This window comes from Ascaphus truei, chromosome 5 (assembly GCF_040206685.1).
Source record: "Ascaphus truei isolate aAscTru1 chromosome 5, aAscTru1.hap1, whole genome shotgun sequence".
Taxonomy (NCBI): domain Eukaryota; kingdom Metazoa; phylum Chordata; class Amphibia; order Anura; family Ascaphidae; genus Ascaphus; species Ascaphus truei.
Genome location: NC_134487.1, coordinates 288,227,759 through 288,250,772, shown reverse-complemented (window position 1 = coordinate 288,250,772; position 23,014 = coordinate 288,227,759). Strand labels below are relative to the sequence as shown.

General features: G+C 46.1%; 1 protein-coding gene across 1 annotated transcript in view; it reads right to left on the bottom strand.

The window, feature by feature from the left end:
• SYN3 (synapsin III) overlaps nucleotides 1-23,014 on the bottom strand; it is a 210,224-nt gene that overhangs the window by 115,046 nt on the left and 72,164 nt on the right. The window contains exons 4-5 of the mRNA XM_075599202.1: nucleotides 14,393-14,484; nucleotides 1,287-1,443 (exon numbers count right to left, since the gene is read on the bottom strand). Coding sequence (XP_075455317.1) covers nucleotides 1,287-1,443; nucleotides 14,393-14,484 — 249 coding nt within the window. The remainder of the gene's footprint in view (nucleotides 1-1,286; nucleotides 1,444-14,392; nucleotides 14,485-23,014) is intronic.

The following is a 23,014-nucleotide window of genomic DNA, read 5'->3' as shown; positions in this document are numbered from 1 at the left end:
GGCCCAAACTCTTAACTCCCGCACTACCAGAGGGGCCTGCAAAGAAATGCATCAAAGGCATCAGTAACTGACCCTTCCATTGTAACCACTATCCCACAAGCTACTGAGAAACCCCAGAAACCTCTCTCAAGAGTCACGCGTTGGCTTCAAACAATGTGCATTGCGCTGATAGCACGGGGCGGGCATCAAGCTCATTATTCTTGGCAAGGCGGGCAAAAAAAGCAAACATGGCTTCCAGAATCCCAGCGAGGTCCGGAGCGTGACAGGAAAAAGAAAATAACTTGTGTTTTGACTGGTGAACAAAGATGGCTCAGAGTTTATCAGCATTCTGTATCCTCCCGCGCGCCTCCTCCCGCGCGCCTCCTCCTGTGACTCACCCTTCCTAGATTCTGGGTTCTAAACAGGCATTGGCACCTATTCAGTGTGCTGTGAAGCAGCTTCCCAGTACAGGGGAAGAGATTAGCTCAATTCAAATGAATGGGTCTAAAATCTTCTCCAGCAAAGGGACAGCAGTTTCACAACATATTGAATAAGGGCCCTTGTGTGTTGTTAAAGCGGCCGTTTTTGTTTTTTCCCCCCATAGGATTGAAGCAGTGGGTCTTCTGAGCTGAATCCCATGCATTTCAGTTCCGGGGACCCCCTGCTTCCCAAGATACTAACCTCTGTAGGGGGTGCCTGTAGCCACTACGACCCGCTAGCTGGGTGGCTGCAGGCATCTAGGGAGAGCCGGGGCCTTGCAGCCTGAGACCATCCCCAAGGTAAGTGTGTTTTGTATGTATTTTGGGGAGGGTTTTTTTTTGTATGTATCTGGGGGTATTGAGTGAGACGGGGGTAATGGATGAAGGGGGCAGGAGAGTGAGAGGAGAGAGTGGTTGTAAGAGAGGGATTGAGGCAGAGAGGGGGGTAAACTTGAGACAGGGGGGGGAGACAAATACATAGGGAGAGGGGGGTAATAGAGGAGGGGGCTCGCGAGGAGGTGTGAAATCGCAAGACTGCAGACATGGGGGGAGGCCCTGGTCAAAACTTTAGACCTGGGCCTCTTGAAATCTGTTGGCGGCCCTGAATACCGCCACCCCTTCGAGGTCTCTCGGGGAGCAGGGGGTCCCTAGCTGAAATTAATGGGGCTGCTCCTATAAATCATCAGTTCCCTCTAAAACTCATTTACAGGTCCCATTATTATGCAGCCTCATGCACCATCAGGTTATTGATGTTGTGAATGGGTTTGCTTGATTTCCACTGTTGCTGTCTCTGTCGTAACCAAAGCATTGGTGTATAATGTCACCTACCACCCAGGGTTTGCTGCAGAAGTTGTAGATGGAGTATAGGGAGTTGGAACTGGGGACTCCCCCATACTGCAGCCCCATAATCAGGCTCCGGAAATCCTCCCCAAGGGTCATACTGTACGCGTGCTGCCGGATCAGCACAAAGTCAGGCTTGAAGGACCTGGAGAGAGGGAGACAAAAGAGTCAGAGTGACAATACCATGAGCTGAATGGAGGGAGCCACCTATAGTTCCATAGCATGAGAACCCTACCTCCTAAATGCATGCGCTCATTCATCCTCATCATCGTCTAAATCAGGGGTGCGCTTCCACAAATGCATTTAAATTAAATGCAGACGGTACCGCGCGAGGCCTCTGTAAATTTCGTTACCTTGGTGTTGGGTGACGCATTGCCATGGCAACCCGGAGTCAAATGATGCCACGGGTTCACGTGATGTCATGGCAACGTGAGGTGACAGGGGGAGGGGCACGAGAAGGGGGGGGGAGAGCAGACATAGGGGTGCAGGTGAAAAGTCTGCGCACCCCTGGTCTAAACCATTTACCTTGTAACCTATTTATGGAAGGCTGATGCTTTTATGCATGTATTGTATACTGTATATATATATATATATATATATATATATATATATATATATATATATATATATATATATATGTAACCCTCCTCGCCCGGCTTCCTAGGGAGGTTATATTGGTTTGGTGTGTATATGGCTACTCCGCATGGGTTACCTTGACTCAGGGTGCTGGCATGCAGGGGGCTGGGCGATGAGGTGGCAAGGTGGTTAAATAATGGTCGCCAGGAACTTTTACTGTATAGTACAACTGTCATTTGTGTCCCCAAACACAGGGACCGCTCATATACATCTTGACACGTTGTATACAGTATGGTTTTTATTCAAAGACATACACGAATACTTTTCTTCCATCAGTGCCCACTCTTAACACTCGATGGGAGGTTTTCTGACTTGGTTGCAGAGGTACTGTAGTTGTAGGACCCAGCTCCGCTTGTCTCTCCGGAACCCTTTAAGAACTGATCCAATTATTCGGGGACCCCTACGGGAAATCCTGGCGTGTCTCCTATTGCTTGACCGAGTACCTTGCTGTCTGTTTTTGGGAACTGCCACTTCCACACAGATTGATAAGGAACGTTAACGCTGATTCATGGTTACAGCTGACCAACAGGCACCAACAGCCTTCTTTCCTGAGGCCTTCTATGGCATACTTTAGTCCTTCTACTAAACTGTACAGGACTCCATTCCGTCTGTAGGAGCTCCTTATGTAAGGGGTACTGCCCTATCTACAAATTTATGAAACTGATTGGGACACTGACCGGTGGCCTAAACTGAGACCGCAGCTTCATGAGCCACTACACAAGAGAACTCGCTTCCCATGAGTGCTAAATCCCATGTCTATACATACTGTACTGTGCTATATGCATGCACACACAGCTGTCTCTTACACATACAGATGTACAATGTAATTCTATCCCTATATAACAATAGAGACTACATAGTATCCACACACATTTATAGTAATGCAACACCCTCTTACATTTCAACACCCACCAACACCATTGTTATACACTCCCCCTCCACATACACATTGTGTGCTCTTTTGCCTGTCATTTCCCAGAATCCCTTGCTGCAGTGGGAGCATTGTATACTAGGTGATAATTTTTAAAAGGCAGGGTTGCATACCTGTCTAAGGCCTCGCTCAGGCAGGCTGCGTTGCGACGTGCGCACACACGTCCGTCGCAATTTCTGGTTGTTCGGTGGGAGTTTTCAAACTGAAAACTCCACCAGCGGCAAAGTGCAGCGTTGTCGCTGCGACATTTTGCTGCCACAAGCAAAATTGAAATTTGGCGCTAAAGTCGCGTGACGCAAGCTGGTTCAGCCAACAAAGGCGAACCAGCTGCGTGACGTGTTTGTTACGCCCCCGCCACGACCCAACTCCTGCAGTTTGAGCAGAGATCGCTGGATTGCAGGAGCGCGCGGCGGAGGCACGAACGCAGCACGCTGAAGTAGCAGTCTGTCTGAGCGAGCCCTAAGACGTGAATGTGCTCACAAGTGATATTCTTTATTGGCTGTATGCTAACGGTGGAGGTTTTTTGTTGCCTTTTTCACCCACCATAACTTAAAATGTAATGGTAAACCTACCCAGCCTAGAAACATTGCAAAGCGAGTATAAACCAACCTCACACTGATGATACCCATCAAGGTTGAAACATGTCTGTGAGTGGTTTGACTTCCTTTGCTAGTCCCATGCTGTGTTTAAAAGCTGAGTGAATGACGATGCATTGGCTTAAATGGGCTCCATGTGAATGGATATTCCAGGCAAAAGGTGACACATGATGTGCTCATTTGCATGCAATTTCCCAGAATCCCTTGCTGCAGTGGTAGCATTGTATGCTAGGTGATAACAGTTGTTAGGAAATGGCTGCACATAGTATTAATTATCTTACAAGGGGTGTCTCTGCTAGATAGAAAAAAATATTCAACTTTAAGAAAAGACCAGAATGGTCTAAAATATCTGCACCAAACAAAATGCATGAAAAATAGAGGGTGTTTATTGACCCATGACTAACAGGAGCCCGGTGTTTCGGTCCCCAACAGGGACCATCTTCAGGGATACCTGACCAAGTGAAAATCACACTTTAAATACACAAATTTGACACAAAAGTAGCCACACAGGCGGTGGGGTCAGGGGGAGGGTGTTAAACATACAAATTAGCATAGGTAAAACGAGCCATTTGGAATCGACAGACGTAACTCGGCACCCATACCAACCATTGGAACACACGGCAAAGCTATCACTGGGCATATGGCTTAAAAAGATGCACACTGAAAACATCTGCCACCATCGCAGGTTTCTGTGTCTACTTTCTCCACAATGATTAATGAGCAGCCTGTGCTCACCGCGGCCGTAACCCTTCAGTGCACAGGATAGCTTAATGCACAAAATCCAAGGAGGTCTCATTAGTCTCTTAGTCACCATGGGGAACGTATGATGCTTTAGTTATAACGTTGTGCATAAAGGGTGAACTTAATGGTAGTCCAAAGTACGGCATAAAAAATCCAAAACGAAACAATTGTAAAGTTATCAATCCTGTAACGAACTCCAGCTGGAAATCCTCGCGTAATTAATGGCACTAGACTGTATGCCCCACCGTAAAAATGGTTTAAAACAAAACAGTTTCAATGGTTTGAGCTGGACTTTATGTTACAGGATTGATAACTTTGCAATTGTTTCATATTGTATTGTATTGTATGTCTTTATTTATGTAGCACCATTAATGTACATAGCGCTTCACAGCAGTAATACACGTTACTATCATATAAATAACAAATACAAATGGATTTTTTTATACTGTACTATGGACTACCCAGTGTTGAATTTCCCATTAGGCCCGGGCCTAAGGCGGCAACCTCTGGGGGTGCCAAAAATGTCCACCCCCATTTGTATTTGCCGCGCTCTCTGGCCTAATGGGAAGGACTTACTTACCTGTGCCAGCCGCCTCAGTTCTCCCGCCCTGTTTCTCCTTCCAAACTGAGCGTCAAATGACACTGCGTACGTCACAGCCAACATCACATGGCGTCTTGTTGCCATGGCAAGCATGACTTTGCATGTCGCGTTACCATGGTAACGAGACGCCATGCGACGTCATGCTGGTGGCGTCCGCTGCGCCATTTGATGCTGGATTCTCAAGAAGCAAGGCGGCAGGCACAGGCGGCAGACACAGGCAAGTGTCTAAGGCAGCGGTCCCTGTGCCTTCTGCACCGCCCCTCAATGGTGCTGGGCCTAGTAGTCACCTTCACGCCGAAGGTGCAGCCGCACCGTACTTCAAGATTTTCCAAAGACACTGAAATTGAGTTTACAGTTTTCCCAAGTCTTGCCTCCTTATTTCATAGTTTTAGGATCAGACATGGCCACACACAGTGTCACTGACATCTTGACCCATGCAAACTGGTCATCATGAGGTTTGCTTGGGGTTGAGAAAACGTGTTGCATGGAGAATGTAAAATACAGAACTATGATGGAGTCTCCCTAGGTAGAGATGTTACATAGACATGTTTCAAATGACCTGTTTCAATGTAACGTCTTTGCCACCAGACGGGACTACGTTCGGCTCATGATGATACATAGACCCCATTGTGTTTTGTGGTTAAATGATGACCCCCCCATCACAGTATTTGATCAGCAGGGGGACGAGGGCATCCTCATTAGACTGTAAACACAACAACACACTCCTATGTTTAATCCTCAGGTGGGGGGGGAAGCCAAGGATGTGGCAAAGGGAGGAATCTGACATTTCCTTGAGGAAATACCAGGGCTGTGTTGACATGGAGCCGAGCCATGTGGGAAGGTCAACGGGTCAAGCGTTCTCTTTAACTGCCTCACTGCCTCTTGCTGCCATACATGTAAGGCTGCGCTTATAGTGCCCGCGACGGCGACGGCGCTCCAAAACAAAACAATTGACTCCGTCGCGAGCGCTTATAGTAAGCGCGACGGGCGACGGAGTGACCACAATTTTGGAAGCCGGGTAAATTTTATGTTTCAGAGGCTGTCGCCACATGTGACTGTCTCTGAACCAATCAATGACCCTGTGGCTAGCGACGTTGCTGAAAGTTAAATTATAACTTTCGCGGGTGGCGACGGGTGACATTATCGGTCGCGTCGCCAGCACTATAAGTGCGGCCTTACAAACATTTCCCAAAATACTCTCACAGCTACAGTCATATTGTGATGAAGCCCCGTTGCCCAAACATACCTCTCCTTTCTTCTTCTTCACAATATCAGTAACATGAAGGAGTTTAGTTTCCATCGGCCTCCGTGGCAACTTTTTGTTGGCGGTTTTATTCTCTGGTTTGACCCTGTTTTTATGGGGCTTGGTATCTCTCGATACTAAAAAAAAAAAAATCAGGGTGCAAATCTGGGGCAACAACCCGTGAGCCCCACATATAAAAGAGAAAATGTGGATGGAGATGAGGGAACTTGTATCGAGGAGAAAGAAGAAAATGTAACTCCAGTAAATGTGATGTGTCACAGTCTCCCGGGGGCAAAAACCCAAACCCTAACCCTTAATCATACCCGTTACCCCAAAAAGCTTAACCTGGAGTCCTGGACACATTACCCTAACCACCTAACCTTACCCTAAAAAGCTTAACCCCTTACCCTAACCCTTAATCATACCCCTTACCCCAAAAAGCTTAACCTGGAGTCCTGGACACATTACCCGAACCACCTAACCTTACCCTAAAAAGCTTAACCCCTTACCCTAACCCTTAATCATACCCCTTACCCCAAGAAGCTTAACCTGGAGTCCTGGACACATTACCCTAACCACCTCACCTTACCCTAAAAAGCTTAACCCCTTAGCCTAAAACCACTGCAGTCAGCCCCTAAAGTTAACGCTAATCAATTACCTTAGGGGCAAAACGGCCGGCAACTGACTGTCCTTGGCGGTTGAACGGCAGTGGCGGTGGCGAGTGGTCCCATTCTACTCCAGGGACCCCATGATGTAGTGCAGTGGTGAGTAACTCCAGTCTTTAAGGGCCACCAAAAGGTCAGGTTTTCAGGATATCCCTGCTTCTGCACAGGTGGCTCAATCAGTGGCTCAGTCATTATGACTGAAAACCTGACCTGTTGGTGGCCCATGAGGAATGGAGTTGGCCACCCCTGCTCTTAAGCGTCATAAAAAAGAGAGGATTGACTGAAAATATGAGACTATATAAGACTAAAGAGTATCAAAAATACAATAGAGTGGGGCTACGTTTCGAGCACCAAGGCCCTTCTTCAAGCCCCTTCTCACATCTTTGTGGTACTTCCCAGGTAAATAATCCTCTCACTCATATAAACAAAACTTCAATCAGATCTGCGTCACTTCCCAATCACTTGCAGCATGTATAAGTCAGCGTCTGTGGTCCACAGCTGCATAAGCCTCTGCGAGCGTGCGTACGTGATCCAGCGTTCCTGGCGAGTGACTGCGGGTGGTAACAGCCTGACTGTGTGGGAAGGTGAAGGTTGGCACCACTGAGGCCCAGGTAAGCTAACCACACTGATACTGCAAACATGTCACAGTGATTCAATATGACAAAAATACACAGTACAATACCTATATATCTTGAAAAAAGGGTCATTTAGTTTAACCCTTTGGAAAAAGCATTATAAGCCTGCGAGCCACTTCAAGGCATGACCAGATATCGCAGGTCCTAACACTAACTGATTACAATTCTTATTTACCTGTATAATTAATTATTATAGTATACAGTGCCACGCCCAGTAGCACTCCTTTTGACACATATATATATATATATATATATATATATATATATATATATAATTTTTTGGGGGGTCATTTTTGGTGTTTATATGTGTTTACTGGGTATTTGTGTGTTTATTAACTATGTTACAGTGATTGTGGGACAGCTCCTTTAATGAGTTACATGAGTACCTGTGTCTTCAGTCCAGTAGACCACGGCAGTCATCATATCAATATGTCATCCGAAAGTTACATGACGGTCACGCCACACATCGAACGTATACCCTTTGTATTGTCCTGACGCAGATACGAGTGGAAAAAGTGATTGTTCTTCTACACGCAAAACGTTCTGTATGCCATTATATGTTTCAGTCCCTCCTATTGTAAACCTAACCCAAATCAGAAGCAGATGCGGAGAGGGTAAACTCTAGCCTGACGTTCAAAATGCAACTCGTTGTGTCAATTTTGGGATGAAATGGGCTTTATACAGAGCCCTTGTGGCCTGAATGGCTGATGTATAATGCCTGATTATAAGGAATCTCCAGTGATGATACAGGACTGTTATCCTCTCAGGCTCAGGAGTGCATCTGTGTCCCTTCCAACCTTGAACATTTAGGGGTCATTGGGACTTTTATATAAAGTGTCTCTAAAAGCAATTTTGTTATAACAGTGACGCACAGAAGAGGAATTGTTCGTCTTTGTGCGGCAATGTATAAAACCAATTTTCATGCGTTGTGCTTTCTTTTTTCACTAGGAAAAAATGACGGTAGAGGGTGGAGTTAGAGGCAGAGTTTGGAGGCTGTGGGTGGCGCATGCACGCAAATGATACGTGAGAATAAATTACAACCATGCGCCATTTTTGGGCTCCAGAAATGCGTCAAATTTGGTCCGTCAACTTTTTCTTGGCGTTCAAGAGAAATGCAAGTAGACGTTAAAAATGTCCAGGTCCCACTCTCTTCCCCACTGATTGCCGGGGTCTCTTACCTTCTCCTTCACACCTCCCTCCTCCTTCTGCAGCATGGCGGCGTCACATGACAATGCGATGTGACATCATATGGCATCGCGTGGTCATGGAAACGCATCGTCATGTGACGTTGCGTTGTCATTTGCTGCTGTGATGCTGCAGAAGAAGGAGGGGGGCGCTGGAGGGGGGGGGGGCAACATTTGAAATCCACCACTGATTAGAGACATTAACAAAGTGAATTATTTTCACAGGGCAGCTACAATAAAACATATTGAAGTAATATTTGATATTTACTAATACTGGTAAAAAAACAAAACAAAAACACATCATTCTGCTTTATTCTAAATTGTATCAATCATGTATGTAACACAATGTGTCAAACATCGTTACAGACAAAAAACTGTGTGTCATGTGTAAGAACTACACGCATGCACACACGCATGCACACACATATGCATGCACACACATATGCATGCACACACATATGCATCCACACTACATTAGTGCAGATTGTTTGCCACAGAAGTGCATCACTTTTGCATCTAAAACAGAACTACTGGAGACCTCAATAGTAAAATATATGATCAGGATAAATGAAAGAGGTTATAAAGCAGTTCTGACTGCCTCAGGCTCCTTAATGAGGCCCCCGCAAATCCCAAGCAGCTGTGACCCGCACCTGTTTGTTATTTTAGACCAAGTGAAGATTTGCAGGAGATGTGTATTAGAAGCTGTGCCAGTTTGTGAGCGCTGGGGGTCAGGGCCAGTCTGGGAGGGTAACGCGGGCGATACAGCGAACGTTATTTAGGTATAGAATGCTGGAACTGTTGCCTTATTAACCACCACACTAACACACCTCACTAACACACCTCACTAACACACCTCACTAACACACCTCACAAACACCTCACTAACACACCTCACTAACACACCTCACTAACACCACTCTAACACACCTCCCTATCACCATACTAACACACCTCACTAACACACCTCACTAACACACCTCACTAACACCTCACTAACACACCTCCCTATCACCACACTAACACACCTCACTAACACCTCACTAACACACCTCACTAACACACCACGCTAACACCACTCTAACACACTTCCCTATCACCACACTAACACACCTCACTAACACCTCGCTAACACACCTCGCTAACACACCTCGCTAACACACCTCGCTAACACACCTCGCTAACACCACACTAACACACCTCACTAACACACCTCACTAACACCACACTAACACCACACTAACACACCTCACTAACACCACACTAACACACCTCGCTAACACACCTCGCTAACACACCTCGCTAACACACCTCACTAACACACCTCACTAACACACCTCACTAACACACCTCACTAACACACCTCACTAACACACCTCACTAAGGCCTCGGGCATGGTCAGCGTTTATGCGCTGACCCGTGCTGAGGCGCGCTGCTGCTCGGCAGTGAGCCTCTGCAGCCGCAATGAGAGAGGCTTTAGCAGGGGCTCGCGCACGCTTGCGGAAGCGTGTGTCTCACAGTCTTCAGATTTGGCGCTCGCCCAATGAGGGCGAACCAGCTCCGTGACGTCACTGGCCCCGCCCCCAGACCCGCCCCCGACACGCCCACGGACGGCGTGCTGTGTAAGGCCAGGGAAAGCACCGCTTTCCCTGAGCCTCAGCGCGCCTCCGCCCGGATACAAGCACTATGTCCCAGGCCTAACACACCTCACTAACACACCCCACTAACACACCTCACTAACACACCTCACTAACACACCTCACTAACACACCTCTCTAACACACCTCTCTAACACACCTCACTAACACACCTCACTAACACACCTCTCTAACACACCTCACTAACACACCTCACTAACACACCTCACTAACACACCTCTCTAACATTTTCATCATTTATCAAAGTCTCAAAGACTGTAAAACTGGAAGAAAAAAATAATTAAAAAAAAACTGCACCAAATCTATCCTGAAAATAACCACCATGCTGCCCCTTAACGTGAAGATTACTAACATGGTCAGGGCAGCGAGACAGAAGTCTGCAATTTGGCGTAGCAGGCGACCTGTATCACGTGCTGCAAATGTACCAAGCATTGCTAAAGCCCGAGCAAAGTGCATCAGTCTGACTCCATCGCTCAGCGTCGATGTATCACAGCGCTGCGCTCCACGTGCATGGTGAAGAGGAGAGAGGGAGGAGGCAGCGTAATATTCACAAGGAGATGTATCACAGCGCTGCGCTCCACGTGCACGGTGAAGAGGAGAGAGGGAGGAGGCAGCGTAATATTCACAATGAGATGGACCACAGTTTGCGCCTATAACTGGATCAGTTTTCCTTCCCTTTAAATACACTTAGCATTAGTAGACCTCAAAGACCCATCTCTGAGACGACCTACCCTTTCCCCTGAGGTCCAGCAGCACCGTACGCCACCGAGCTTCTGGCATTTGAACGCTTCGGTAGTGGTCACTTGGCCGTGACTGTCCCCCCCCCCCCCGGTTAATGTAAATAGAAGTGGAGGGGGCCCGTCTTCCATTTCTGCTGCAGCAGTGAGCCCGATCACGCCCTAGAAAGTGAGCGTTGTCATGATGATGTACCGCGTATGGCACAAGAGCCTCTGGTGTGCCAGGACCTGACCAGGCATATCATTAGGGCAGAGAAAACGTTAAGATAAGGTCTACGCGCAGCCTTGGATACAATGTGGAGTAGAATAGTGTAGGATCTTCAAAGATGCTGATTAAACCTATAAAAAGTATTTCAAATCCCATTCGGTATTTAAACCGTTAAGCTTCTCTTTTATATAAAGCATTGGACCTATCACCGCCCCTTATATGCGATTTAACATGTTCTAATGCTACACATTTAAAATTGTTCAAATTCCCAGATTGACACGTACTAAAGTGTTTGGACACAGGATGTGTCTGATCTTTTTAAATTATTAACCTCATGTGTTCCAGCACTCTCTGCGTAAATGGCCTTGTCGTTAGACCTACATGTCGCTTTTCGCAACCACAAATGAGCATATATATGTGTGTGTGTGTGTGTGTGTGTGTGTGTGTGTGTGTGTGTGTGTGTGTGTGTGTGTGTGTGTGTGTGTGTGTGTGTGTGTGTGTGTGTGTGTGTGTGTGTGTGTGTGTGTGTGTATATATATATATATATATATATATATATGACATGATCAGTGTTGCATGTGATACATGACAAAATATTGTGCACCTTATTTCCTTCTTTTTTACGGAAGGTTTTTGTTTTTTTGTACGCATCTACAAATCTTGCATTGCATGGAAAACTGCTCAGTGCTCCCTGGTGGAGTGGAGAAAGCGAAACTATGTAAGAGGAGTCACCGTGTGGACACCTTACTCCAGGCTTCGGGCCTTTACAAATTAAAAATTGAAACAAAATTTAAAAAAAAAAACCAGCTGGGTAATCTAATTTAAAGGGAGTCACGTGGAGCTCACATTAAAAATAGGTTAAATTGGGGAACTTTATCTTTAACCTCTGCTCCTAGGAGATCTGCGCTAAATGTAAGAATAAAACGCATACGCCGCATACGCCGCATGCACAGGTTGAAAGAGATGAAAATATCTGCTCTGTGTTTTGGAGCAAATGTCCCCATCTGCTAACACACCTCTCCCCTTCTTCTTACACACCTCTCCCCATCTTCTTACACATCTCTCCCCTTCTTCTTACACACCTCTCCCCATCTTCTTACACATCTCTCCCCATCTTCTTACACATCTCTCCCCTTCTTCTTACACACCTCTCCCCTTCTTCTTACACATCCCTCCCCTTCTTCTTACACATCTCTCCCCTCCCTGCTTTAGTTTTCACTGTATTTAGTAACAGGGGGCGTGTTGTGAGGTTGTATAGAGGAGGAGGTGAGAGGGAAGGGATACTATAGACATGGGATGCAGGATGTCTTGTTTTCCTCTACATAGGGAGGTTACAAAGTGGTGACTGCAGGAAAAATACAAATTCCTTAGGGATTCCCACGTTAATATAAGCCTCAGGCTTAGTATCTTCTCGTGTGTCACAGAGAGAGGACCATATGGTGACCAAATGTGTGTGGTGGAGGGACAGAAAGAGACCTACCGGGTGGATAAAACACACGCTGGGGACTCGTAACTGAAATATGCAGCTGGGAAAACATATATAGTGGGGAAAGCATGAAATGCAGGGCAGGCTTGTGGGGACAGGTTTACGGAGGAATGCAGAATACTTGGGGGCCATGTATCAGTGCTATAGAAAGTGTTCCTGTCTTTGGACTTAAAGTGGAAATAATGAACGTTCAGATGCTGGGATCTCTATCAAGCATTGCTTACAAATGCATTAATCTTCTCTGACAGAGAGACCTTCAACACATTGCATGTTCACCAGTGTATATACTGTAGTTCATATAAACACTACTCGCCCTTTCTGAGTCTCATATGGTGAGGACTCTCACTGTGGAGGGTTTGGACACATTTTATCGAATGAAGGAAAGGCTCAGCAAGTAAAAGCACCGACTCTGCAAACAGTGGCACTGAGTTTGCAGCAGGGGAGGTCACTTCAAATCCCAGTATCAGCGCGTGACCTTGTGCAAGGAACTTTATCTCCCGGTGTCTCTGTCCAATGGGGCTCAGCGCATTACAATATAGCACGCGGTATGCAGCACTGTACACTGAATTTTAGAGGCACAGCCCTTGTCCAACAAGCTTAAAACCCATGCTTTGTGAGCTTGTTGGGTAAGTTCTTGTACCTGTGTTATTTTATGTACCGTGCTACATTGTAATTGTCAGAAAGTATGTTGTATAAACCGCACTACCGTACGTATGGTTGTGATCCTGATGTAAGTTCGCTGTGGGTGCACGGGAACAATGAAGAGACCCCGTAATCTCTCCTAAGTACACTACAGAACACACCAGGTGCTCCCCGCATTCCAAGTGGAGTGCGGGAAACACCTGGTGTGTTCTATTTTGCAATTGTCAATTGCTTTGCGTCCCATTGGCAGAAAAGCGCGGTATGAAATAAAGTTGGACGTTTTGTGAAAATAAGCTTTTTTTCCCCCCACATGCAATTAAGTCAGGCAGCTCGTTATTCCCTTTCTTCTCCTGACCGGAGAAGATTCGTTGCGACACATTTTCGTGGACCGAAAATAAAGTGTTTCCTAGCTGTAACGGGTTGTACAGATACGGCACAGGTCTCTGCTTCAGTACCGAAGCAGCAGAAGGAAGCACGTGTACGTTACGATGCATTGAGGAGGAGATAAACGCTGCAGGGGTTTTAGGTGAATGGCTTCGAGTTATATTAGCAGGGTGGTGGGTGAGTTGTTCCGAACGGGAGACAGGAGAAGAGAGTTTGCAATCTGAGTGGACAAGGATGGGCAGTATAGATTTGCCATAAGGATTCTAAAAACAGTGCTCTTATTTAGGTCAGTGTTTCCCAACTCCAGTCCTCAGGGAACCCCAACAGGTCAGGTCTTAAGGATATCCTTGCTCCAGCACAGGTGGCTCAGTCAAAATGACTGAGCCGCTGATTGACCCACCTGTGCTGGAGCAGGGATATCCTTAAGACCTGACCTGTTGGGGTTCACTGAGGACTGGAGTTGGGAAACATCGATTTAGGTCATTGTCTTCCAATAGGGGATCATTTGTTACTTTCCACCACACTGCAGGACCGGATCGATCTGTCTTGGACTTGAGGAATGTGGTAACCCTACTCATGAGGGTTTGATGGTGTGTGTTTATCTGGCATTGTGACCGCCGCCGGATCCAGATTACCAGGGCATGGAGGCCTACATCTTGGACAATCTATATAGAGGATATAAACGCAGGACTGTCTACCTATGACAGTCAAGAATAACATGGTCACCCCCCCCCCCCCGGTGCTACTTACCTCACTACCTTGGTACCATTCCTCAACACCTGCATATCCACCATGCACCCGCCGTTCACATAGGCCGCGAGATTCAGCTCCGAGAACTCCGCCTGGAAGAGATCAATCAGCTGGTAAACTCACTGCTACTGTCAAAACCGCGATGAATTAGTGCAGGTCTTTCCTCTATATTTTGAGCATGTGCAGTATGTGCTGCAGGCCATGTGAATGAAGGGGGGTGGTAATAAGTGTATGTATTAAATACTGCTACAAAACGAGCAAATCCATTGCGTCAAAAAAAAACAGCACCAGATTTATATTACAAAAAAGAAATGACGTGAAGCAATTGGAGTTTTTCCATTGTTAAATCCGGTGATATTCTTTTGCACTGATCTCTTCATACGGAAAGGTATCTGATTCTGCATCTTGGTGCACCACATTTGCCCTTTTACCCGCCCGTTCTGGGGTGGTGTAAGGCAGGGGGGCTCAACTCCAGTCATCGAAACCCCCCAACAGGTCAGGTTTTAAGTATATCCCAGCTTCAGCACAGGTGGCTCAATCAGTGGCGCAGTGGAAGACTGCACCCCCTGTGCTGAAGCAGGGATATCCTTAAAACTTGACCTGTTGGGGGGGGGAGGAGGGGTCTTGAGGATTGGAGCTGAGCACACCTAGTGTAAGATTTCCCATTTGATGTAAGCAGAAAATAATGCACAGGGGTTATCTATCAAAGTCTCCCGATTGTATAGCGAACCCGCACCAGATTTATGAAACAATGGGAGTTTGATGCGTGATACATGTGACGGTGTATAAAGGCACTGACTTGCACTGAGAGTTTGAAGCAGGGGAACCTGGTTCAATTCCCTGTTTCGGCTCCTTGTGACCTTGGGCAAGTCAGCCAGAGGACGTTTAATAAATGACCCTCAATGTGCACACTCCCGCCTTCCTTTGTGCTTTCTTTACATTTCGTCATCAATGTATCAGAGGAATTTCCATTTGAATGCTTAGTTCCTAAAGAGCAAATGGAAATGACTTATCAAGGACCCATAAGGTACTAAAACACGGTGGTACGATATTTTGCCACAGTTTGGGGGATGTACGTGCATTAAAGTCTCCCAGATACAAAACTGGAGCAGAGAAAATCACCATGGTTATTAAGGCTAAAAAAATTAAATCCCATTGAATCCCCTGGTACCTTTTGAAATCTGCTGCAATGTTTTTGGTCTAATTTTCCTCAGTTTTGCAGCCGGGAGACCTTTGGGGTCTCTTTACTAAGGTCTTCTGGCGGCAAAAGTCGGGCAAAACTAGTGCAAAAAACAGAGCTATATTAATCAAAGAAAATGGATCCCGTTGAAAGCAATACGAGTTGTTCCTGTGATGGACCTGGTGCAATTCTTTTGCACAGACTTTGCCCCAGTTCTACAGTCAGGAGAGTTTAGTAACAAACCCCCGTTTGATACACATCCTCCATATACCCTTATGGCAAGGGTTCTGAACTCCAGCCCTCGACCCCCCCAACAGGTCAGGTTTTAAGGATATCCCTGCTTTCCCTGATTGAGCCACCTGTGCCAGCCTCTTCGACTGAGCCACTGATTGAGCCACATGTGCTGAAGCAGGGATATCCTGAAAACCTTACCTGTTGGCAGGGGGGTCTTGAGGACTGGAGTTGAGAAGCCTTGTGTTATGGGATTCCTGGCTGCAAAAGTGGATCAACATTAGCGCACAAAGTCTGCACTGGATTTCTCAAAGAAACTAGGGCGATATGAAGCAAAGGGATATTTGCTTTGATAAATGCGGTACAATTTAATTGTTACAGTTTTGCCCCATGTTACATCACCCCCTATGTATCAAAGCAGAGAAGCATGTGTGTTCAGAGGCTCCCTTTGTGCTTGGGAGCAGAGCTGCAGTGAATGTTAGTACTGTTTCTTTCATCTGATGCAGAATGTTAGACTTACGTCACTTCAGATGTGAAGGATTTTTAGTGCAAATAAAAGGGATAAATAATGGCACAGAGAGACGCAGAATGTGATACATCTCATTATTGTATTGTATTGTATGTATTGCGCCATTAATGTACATAGCGCTTCACAGTAGTAATACATGTGGTAATCGAATAAATAACAGATAATATAAATAACAGATCATGGGAATAAGTGCTTTAGACATAAACATAACATTAAGGAAGAGGAGTCCCTGCCACGAGGATCTTACAATCTAATTATAACCTGTGCACCATGTAACTCCCCCCCAACTCCTCCTACTGACAATCCCCAAGGTGCAAGCTGGGGCAGAGACGCAGAATTTGATACATCTCATTATTATCTGTGCACCATGTAACTCCCCCCAACTCCTCCCACTGACACTCCCCAAGGTGCAAGCTGGGGCAGAGACGCAGAATTTGATACATCGCATTATAATCTGTGCACCATGTAACTCCTCCCCAACGCATATAGGACAGACAGGGAAAATTGTAGCAAAATACTTTAATACACAGGTAATGTACAGGGTGAAAATACCAATTTTGCGCCAATTTTGTCTTGAGACATAGACCCCATAGAGTTTAATAAATAACCCCCTTTGTGGTTAAAAGGCTTGCCTAAAACTGCAGACAGGTGATACTGGGGGTCATTTATAGAAGTCAAAACCAGCATCAAATGTATCAAAGGCAAATATCCTATTGAAAATAATAAAGGCAGATACACAATCCCATTGCTCTCATATGATGTGTTCTTTTGATATCAATCTGGAGGGAGAGGGAGAGGGAGAGGGAGAGGGAGAGGAAGAGGGAGAGGGAGAGGGAGAGGGAGAGGGAGAGGGAGAGGGAGAGGGAGAGGGAGAGGGAGAGGGAGACTCAGTAAGTAATGACACTGACTGGCACTGAGAGTTTGAAGCAGGTGAACCTGGTTCAGTTCCCGGTGTCGGCTCCTTGTGACCTTGGGCAAGTCACTTTATCTCCCTGTGCCTCAGGCACCAAAACATAGATTGTAAGCTCCACGGGGCAGGGTCCTGTGACTGCAAAATGTCTCTGTAAAGCTCTGCGTAAAACTAGCAGCGCAATACAAGAACATGCTATTATTATTATTATATTCTTTTCCTGTCCTGTAGCTGGGCCCCTCGGATAGGGTTACTGCAGGTCCCTTATTGGATGATTAAGGTTGTGTAAGAAGGAACATGTGGCGCTTTATACGGTATTGCTGAATAATGTCACACTCTGACCAGCGCTGTCAGAGAGCGGTCACAGCTGTACTCCATCCACAGGAAGGACACATCATAAACCATACCCAGGATCTGTTTCCTGCCGGCTCTCCTTCACCCCGCTAATTTTAGCTCAGCGTTTTGTGACTTTTCCGGGTCTATTGGTTTCCTAAACTCTTGTCTACATGAAGGTGGCGAAAGGTTACTATATATATATATATATATATATATATATATATATATATATATATTGTATATATATTTATAAATATTTTGATGGCGGGCTTTTTGCCTGCTTTGGTGATTAATTGTTTGATTGTCACATATGTTTTTTAGGGTATATAAATGGTTGTTTGTGTTCTTCCCTTGCTGCACCACCCTGAGGAAGGTCCCGGTTTGGGGGACCGAAACGTTGGAATTCTGTGCCTTTTTTCCCCAATATACACTTTACCTGTTTCAGAACGGAGTGCGGTCTCCTGATTTCTACACGGTATCGTTACCTTATAATTATTTATGGGACTTGCACCTACCTATACACCTCTGCTTATGGAAATGGCGGCTGGCTCTGTATATTGTGTATATATATATATATATATATATATATATATATATATATATATATATATATATATATTTATTATATATCTATGAGATAAGAAGGTTCCCTTAATACCAGGGGTGGGCAACTCCAGTCCTCAAGGGTCAGGTTTTCAGGATATACAGTACCTGCTTCACTATAGGAATATTTGTATTTCTTGATTATTAAATCAACTATATATAACATTATACCTATGTACTTTGAGTGCTATTCATAGGGATCTTTATGTGAGGGCTTCACCTTCTATACAAAGTTGTTGATTTTATTAACTGCTATCCCTGTGCTCCGTAGTGTTTTATCCATCCATATACCAAAATTAAAAGCGACTTTGGGCTTGGGCGGATGGTTATCTTTAGTGGTTTACTATCCCTGCTTCAGCACAGGTGGCTCAATCAGTCCCTGCTTCAGCGCAGGTATCTCAATCAGTCCCTGCTTCAGCACAGGTGGCTCAATCAGTGGCTCAGTCTTCAGCACCTGTGCTGAAGCATAGATATCCTGAGATCCTGACCTGTTAGTGGCCCTTGAGGACTGGAGCTAGCCACCTAGCTTATACTCATTTCTAATGTTAATGCACCAACACACTCCCCTGCACCCCCTGAGCGCACAATGCTTTGAAACTGCAGGGAAAAGTTGGATACAAATTGAAAAGAAATGGGGTCCTATTTAAAACTGCCCCCCTCTCCTTTTTTTAAACTTTCATTTAATTAACACTTGACCAAATCACGTCGGGGTTTTATCTATCGAAGTCTCCCGGTTGAAAATTTGGGAGGGTAAAAGCGAACACCGTATTTATTGGGACGAAAAGAAAACCATACTAAAAGCAAAAGGATTTTTTTTTGTGCCCCATAATTGCATGGGGGTCTATTTATTAAAATCTATGAAAAATTGGGGCAAAAACACCACCATATTTATTAAAGGAAAGAAATCCCATTAAAAGCCATTAGGGGCATTTGTATCAAGCAACAAAAATGGTGCAAATGTAGGGCAAAGAATCTGCATCGTACAGACGCGGCCAGATTAACTGTCCCCCCTGCCTGGGCACGAGGAACCCCTCTGCGGGGGGTCTGGCTCGGAAGTATTGGACCCCCCACGTGTAACAGTTTGTCTCTTTTTACAGAGCCACAGAATTGTGCTCTTGCTCTGTATACTGAGATATTCCCATTGAAATCAATAGGATTTTTTTTATCTTGGATAAATCAGGTGCTGTGTGTTTTGCCCCAGAATTACACCACTTTTGCCTTGATTCAGGCTTGTTCTTGTAGCCCCTCTATTTCCCTATATGTGTTGATATGTATATACTGGAGCAGGGGCCCGAGTCCCCCTCCCCTGTACCTGAGAGAGAATATTCAGCCTGCAAAGCACCAGGCTGGAGTCCGACAACACAGCGTGACGCACAGCTTATATATACTAGTACTTTATAGGTAGGGAACACAGGAATCACATGCAGTGGCCCTCAATGTCAGGAGACCAAAGAAAACCCTCAAGGAAATATACATACTGGGTAATAACAAACCTCGCTGCGCAAATGTCCCAAAGCATCACTTATTCAGTCCCGGTGACTCGGATGGTAACTAAAAGGGCCACTGTAGGTGCCGGCACAGCGTTGGAGCTTGTGTAGTGTTGTATAGCTGAAATGGTTGCAGGCCTGGCCGCCTGTTACTTTACAAGGGGTATCGTGCACTTAGAAAGGATACTGGAGTGTTTTAAGAGCGACCTCCCAGCTGCTTTCTGGCTTTATGAATCACAGCTTGCACAGCTTCTCTCTCCTGTCTTGCCGGCCTGCTGGTCTTTTAGGCTCGGCGACCTCGCTCTTTCATCTACTGGGTTACTCGGGACAGGTCCTCTCTCTCCCCTCTCTTACATGTCCCCCTCTCAGCGCACTCATCCCTGCCTCTGTATCTCCGAACTCCAGTTGCCATGATGTCTCAGCTGCTCGGGATCCAATGGGCTTAATCCTTTCTTCTGATCTCAGCCATTGGGGTGGGGGGAGAATGTCCATCAATACACTTGACACTGTGGTATGCAGAGCAGGTTAACTCACATCCACCGGGGGCAGCGTGTATACATAAATGCATACAGTACTAAGGGGTGTTACACTCTCCACCTGCTAGAAACGCTGATGTCCTAATCAATTCAACAGTGTTAATGTACATATTTCTATCTAACACCTGATTCCTATCTAAGCCCAAACAAGCATAGAGGCAGGTGGCAATTCCCACATAAGGAGTCATTGGTATACCACCAGGGACCACATCTCCAAGATTCACCTGGCTCATACATGGTGGGGGCCTCCCATTTAGCTACACGAATCAGTTGATACCCGGGAGAATCATATGTCAACCTTATGGGTGGCCTACTCTCACTTTTAGGGCTGAGCCACTGATTAAGCCACCTGTGCTGAAGCAGGGATATCCTGAAAACCTGACCTGTTGCTGGCCCTTGAGGACTGAAGTTGGCCACCCCTGCATTAGAAGACGCAATAATGGTCGCTGCATCTGTACGAAAAAACTAATGCCCCCTTTTGGAGTCCCTTATACGAAGCCTCCTTTAACCTTTTCACGGCCAGACGGGCTTTGCAATGCGTCGCGGGTCCCTCTGAAAGTGAAAGGGTTAACAATGAACCCCTTTAGGCATCATTTAAACAAATCACACTACAATTGTCTCTTCGCAGCATATGGTACAAGGGGCCTTGGACCCCAACGTGATTTCCAGGCAGAGAGCGGTTCTCCCATGTAACACGTTAACGGACCACGGGTCCTTCCAGATGTGTTTTGAATCTTGTGCTGGGCTGGCTCCAGATGTTCTGGTGACGCGCAGTTGTGCACCTTTACGTGCGCTCTGAAGAGAGACTTTATTTGGGGCCTGTCACAAGATTTATTCAGTGCACATGGCCACGGAACAAAAAGCAAGGTAACAGATTTTCACAAGACACGATAGGCCGTGCCTGGGGGTGAGAGATGGTGCTCTGCAAGCCAGCGGCGTGCTCTGGATAGCAGGGGATTCCGGGCCCTTTCTGTTAGTAGTAACCCGTTCAATCATGTATACATTTGATTACTTTATCTTGGTTAACCTGCAAGCTTTGTTCCACATCTTTTAATTTCTCCAATTCATACCCAGTGAAAATACCTAGGTTATACTTGCTTGTTTTTGAGGGGGCTACTCACTTAGAGGGGGTTAAGTGGTGGCACCTACACGATGAGGCATGTTTTATATGTGTAGCCGAGTCCCCCCTACCCTGCCTCCGGTGCGGGGGAGCTGTCAAGTGGTTGGCCGGAGCTCCGCGCGATCGGGAGTGTGGCGGTGGCCATTTTGGTAATTGTGCATGGCAATGCGGCGAGGCACACACGCACGTGCAGTGTGAGGAGTGCGGCGGCCATCTTAAGATGGCTCCGCAGACGCGGGACTACAAGTTCCAGAATCCCTAGTGGGACAGACTGCAGCACGTGGGACTGTACCAGCCAATGGGGGATGTGAGCACTGCGAGGAACAGGTTATCCTCCACGCGCGGAAAGCCCGCGAGTCAGTCTGGACGGAGGAGCCAAAGGAGAAAAAAGTGTCCAGGGAGCAGTGCTTCCTGGGCTAGGCCTACACCTTGCCTCTAGGCCCCAGTTAGGCCGTGAGACACCAGTAGAGTAGTGTTGCCGGGAAGGCCCCAGATAGGGACTATTCCCCTTATTGTTATTTATGCACTGGTGACAGGGCGGCCACCAGGTGCCCTGCGGCCTGTGACCAGGTCACAGGAACCAGAGAACACTCATTAACCCCCTCCCTGCCATGAGAAAAAAATAGTAATTAGGGGGCAATTAATGAGGCGACATAGTAACGAGGGGGCAATTTCTGAGGTGAAATCGATTAGAGGGGCAATTGCTGATGTTAATTAGATATGAGGGGGCAATTGCGGATGTAAAATAGATATGAGGTGGAAAGTACAGATGAAATAGATTTGAGGGGCAATTACTGCGGTAAGATAAATACACGGGGCAATTATTGAGGTAAAATAGATAGAAGGGGCAATTGCTGAGGTAAAAAAGATGCAGACGATGACAATGCACAACTGAACTTCCAAATTGAATATCTTATCTCGTCGTGGTATTGTGCAACATTGCAGCTGACGAGGGCCTGTCCAACGGTTGATTGATTGCGCGGAGCGTGAGGCCGCGAGTACTTGGTGTTGATATTATAACTGGTGTAAACAAAGGCAAACAAGCCTTTAAACCCCGTATCAATTTGGACACAAAGAACGATCTTATTTTACCATTTGTTTGGCATCGTTGTAAATTTCCAGTCCGATTGGCGTTTGCAATGACCGTTAACAAGTCTCAGGTCGTTAAACGTGCTGGTCTTTTGTTAGACAAACCCTTATTCACACATAGACAGCTTTATATCACTTTATCTCGAGTTCCAGGACTCGATTGTATAAAGATTCAGTCTGAGAAACTCGATACGCCAAATATTGTTCACAAATAAATTTTTCATTAAAACTATTTATAACCATTGTATAATTTCGTCTTATAACACTCAGAATTGTTAACGTTTAAACAGGAACATTTGCTCTCGGTACGAAGTACTGTATGATTACTAATATATATTTATACAGGGCCTTTTGTGCTGGTAAAGTGTCCTGGCACCCAACGCCTCCTTTTGCTCTTACTTTCTTCTGCTGCTCCTCATCTCCAGCGGCGTTTCCTTGTAACGACAGGTCGCCATGGCAACACGGCATCAAATGACGCCATGACGACACATGGCATAGCCATGATAACGTAACATCACAACAACGCAACGGAGATGAGGAGCAGGAGAAGATAAGAGGCCGCCGGTTACCGGCACTTTTTACTTTACAATAGAAAATGTAT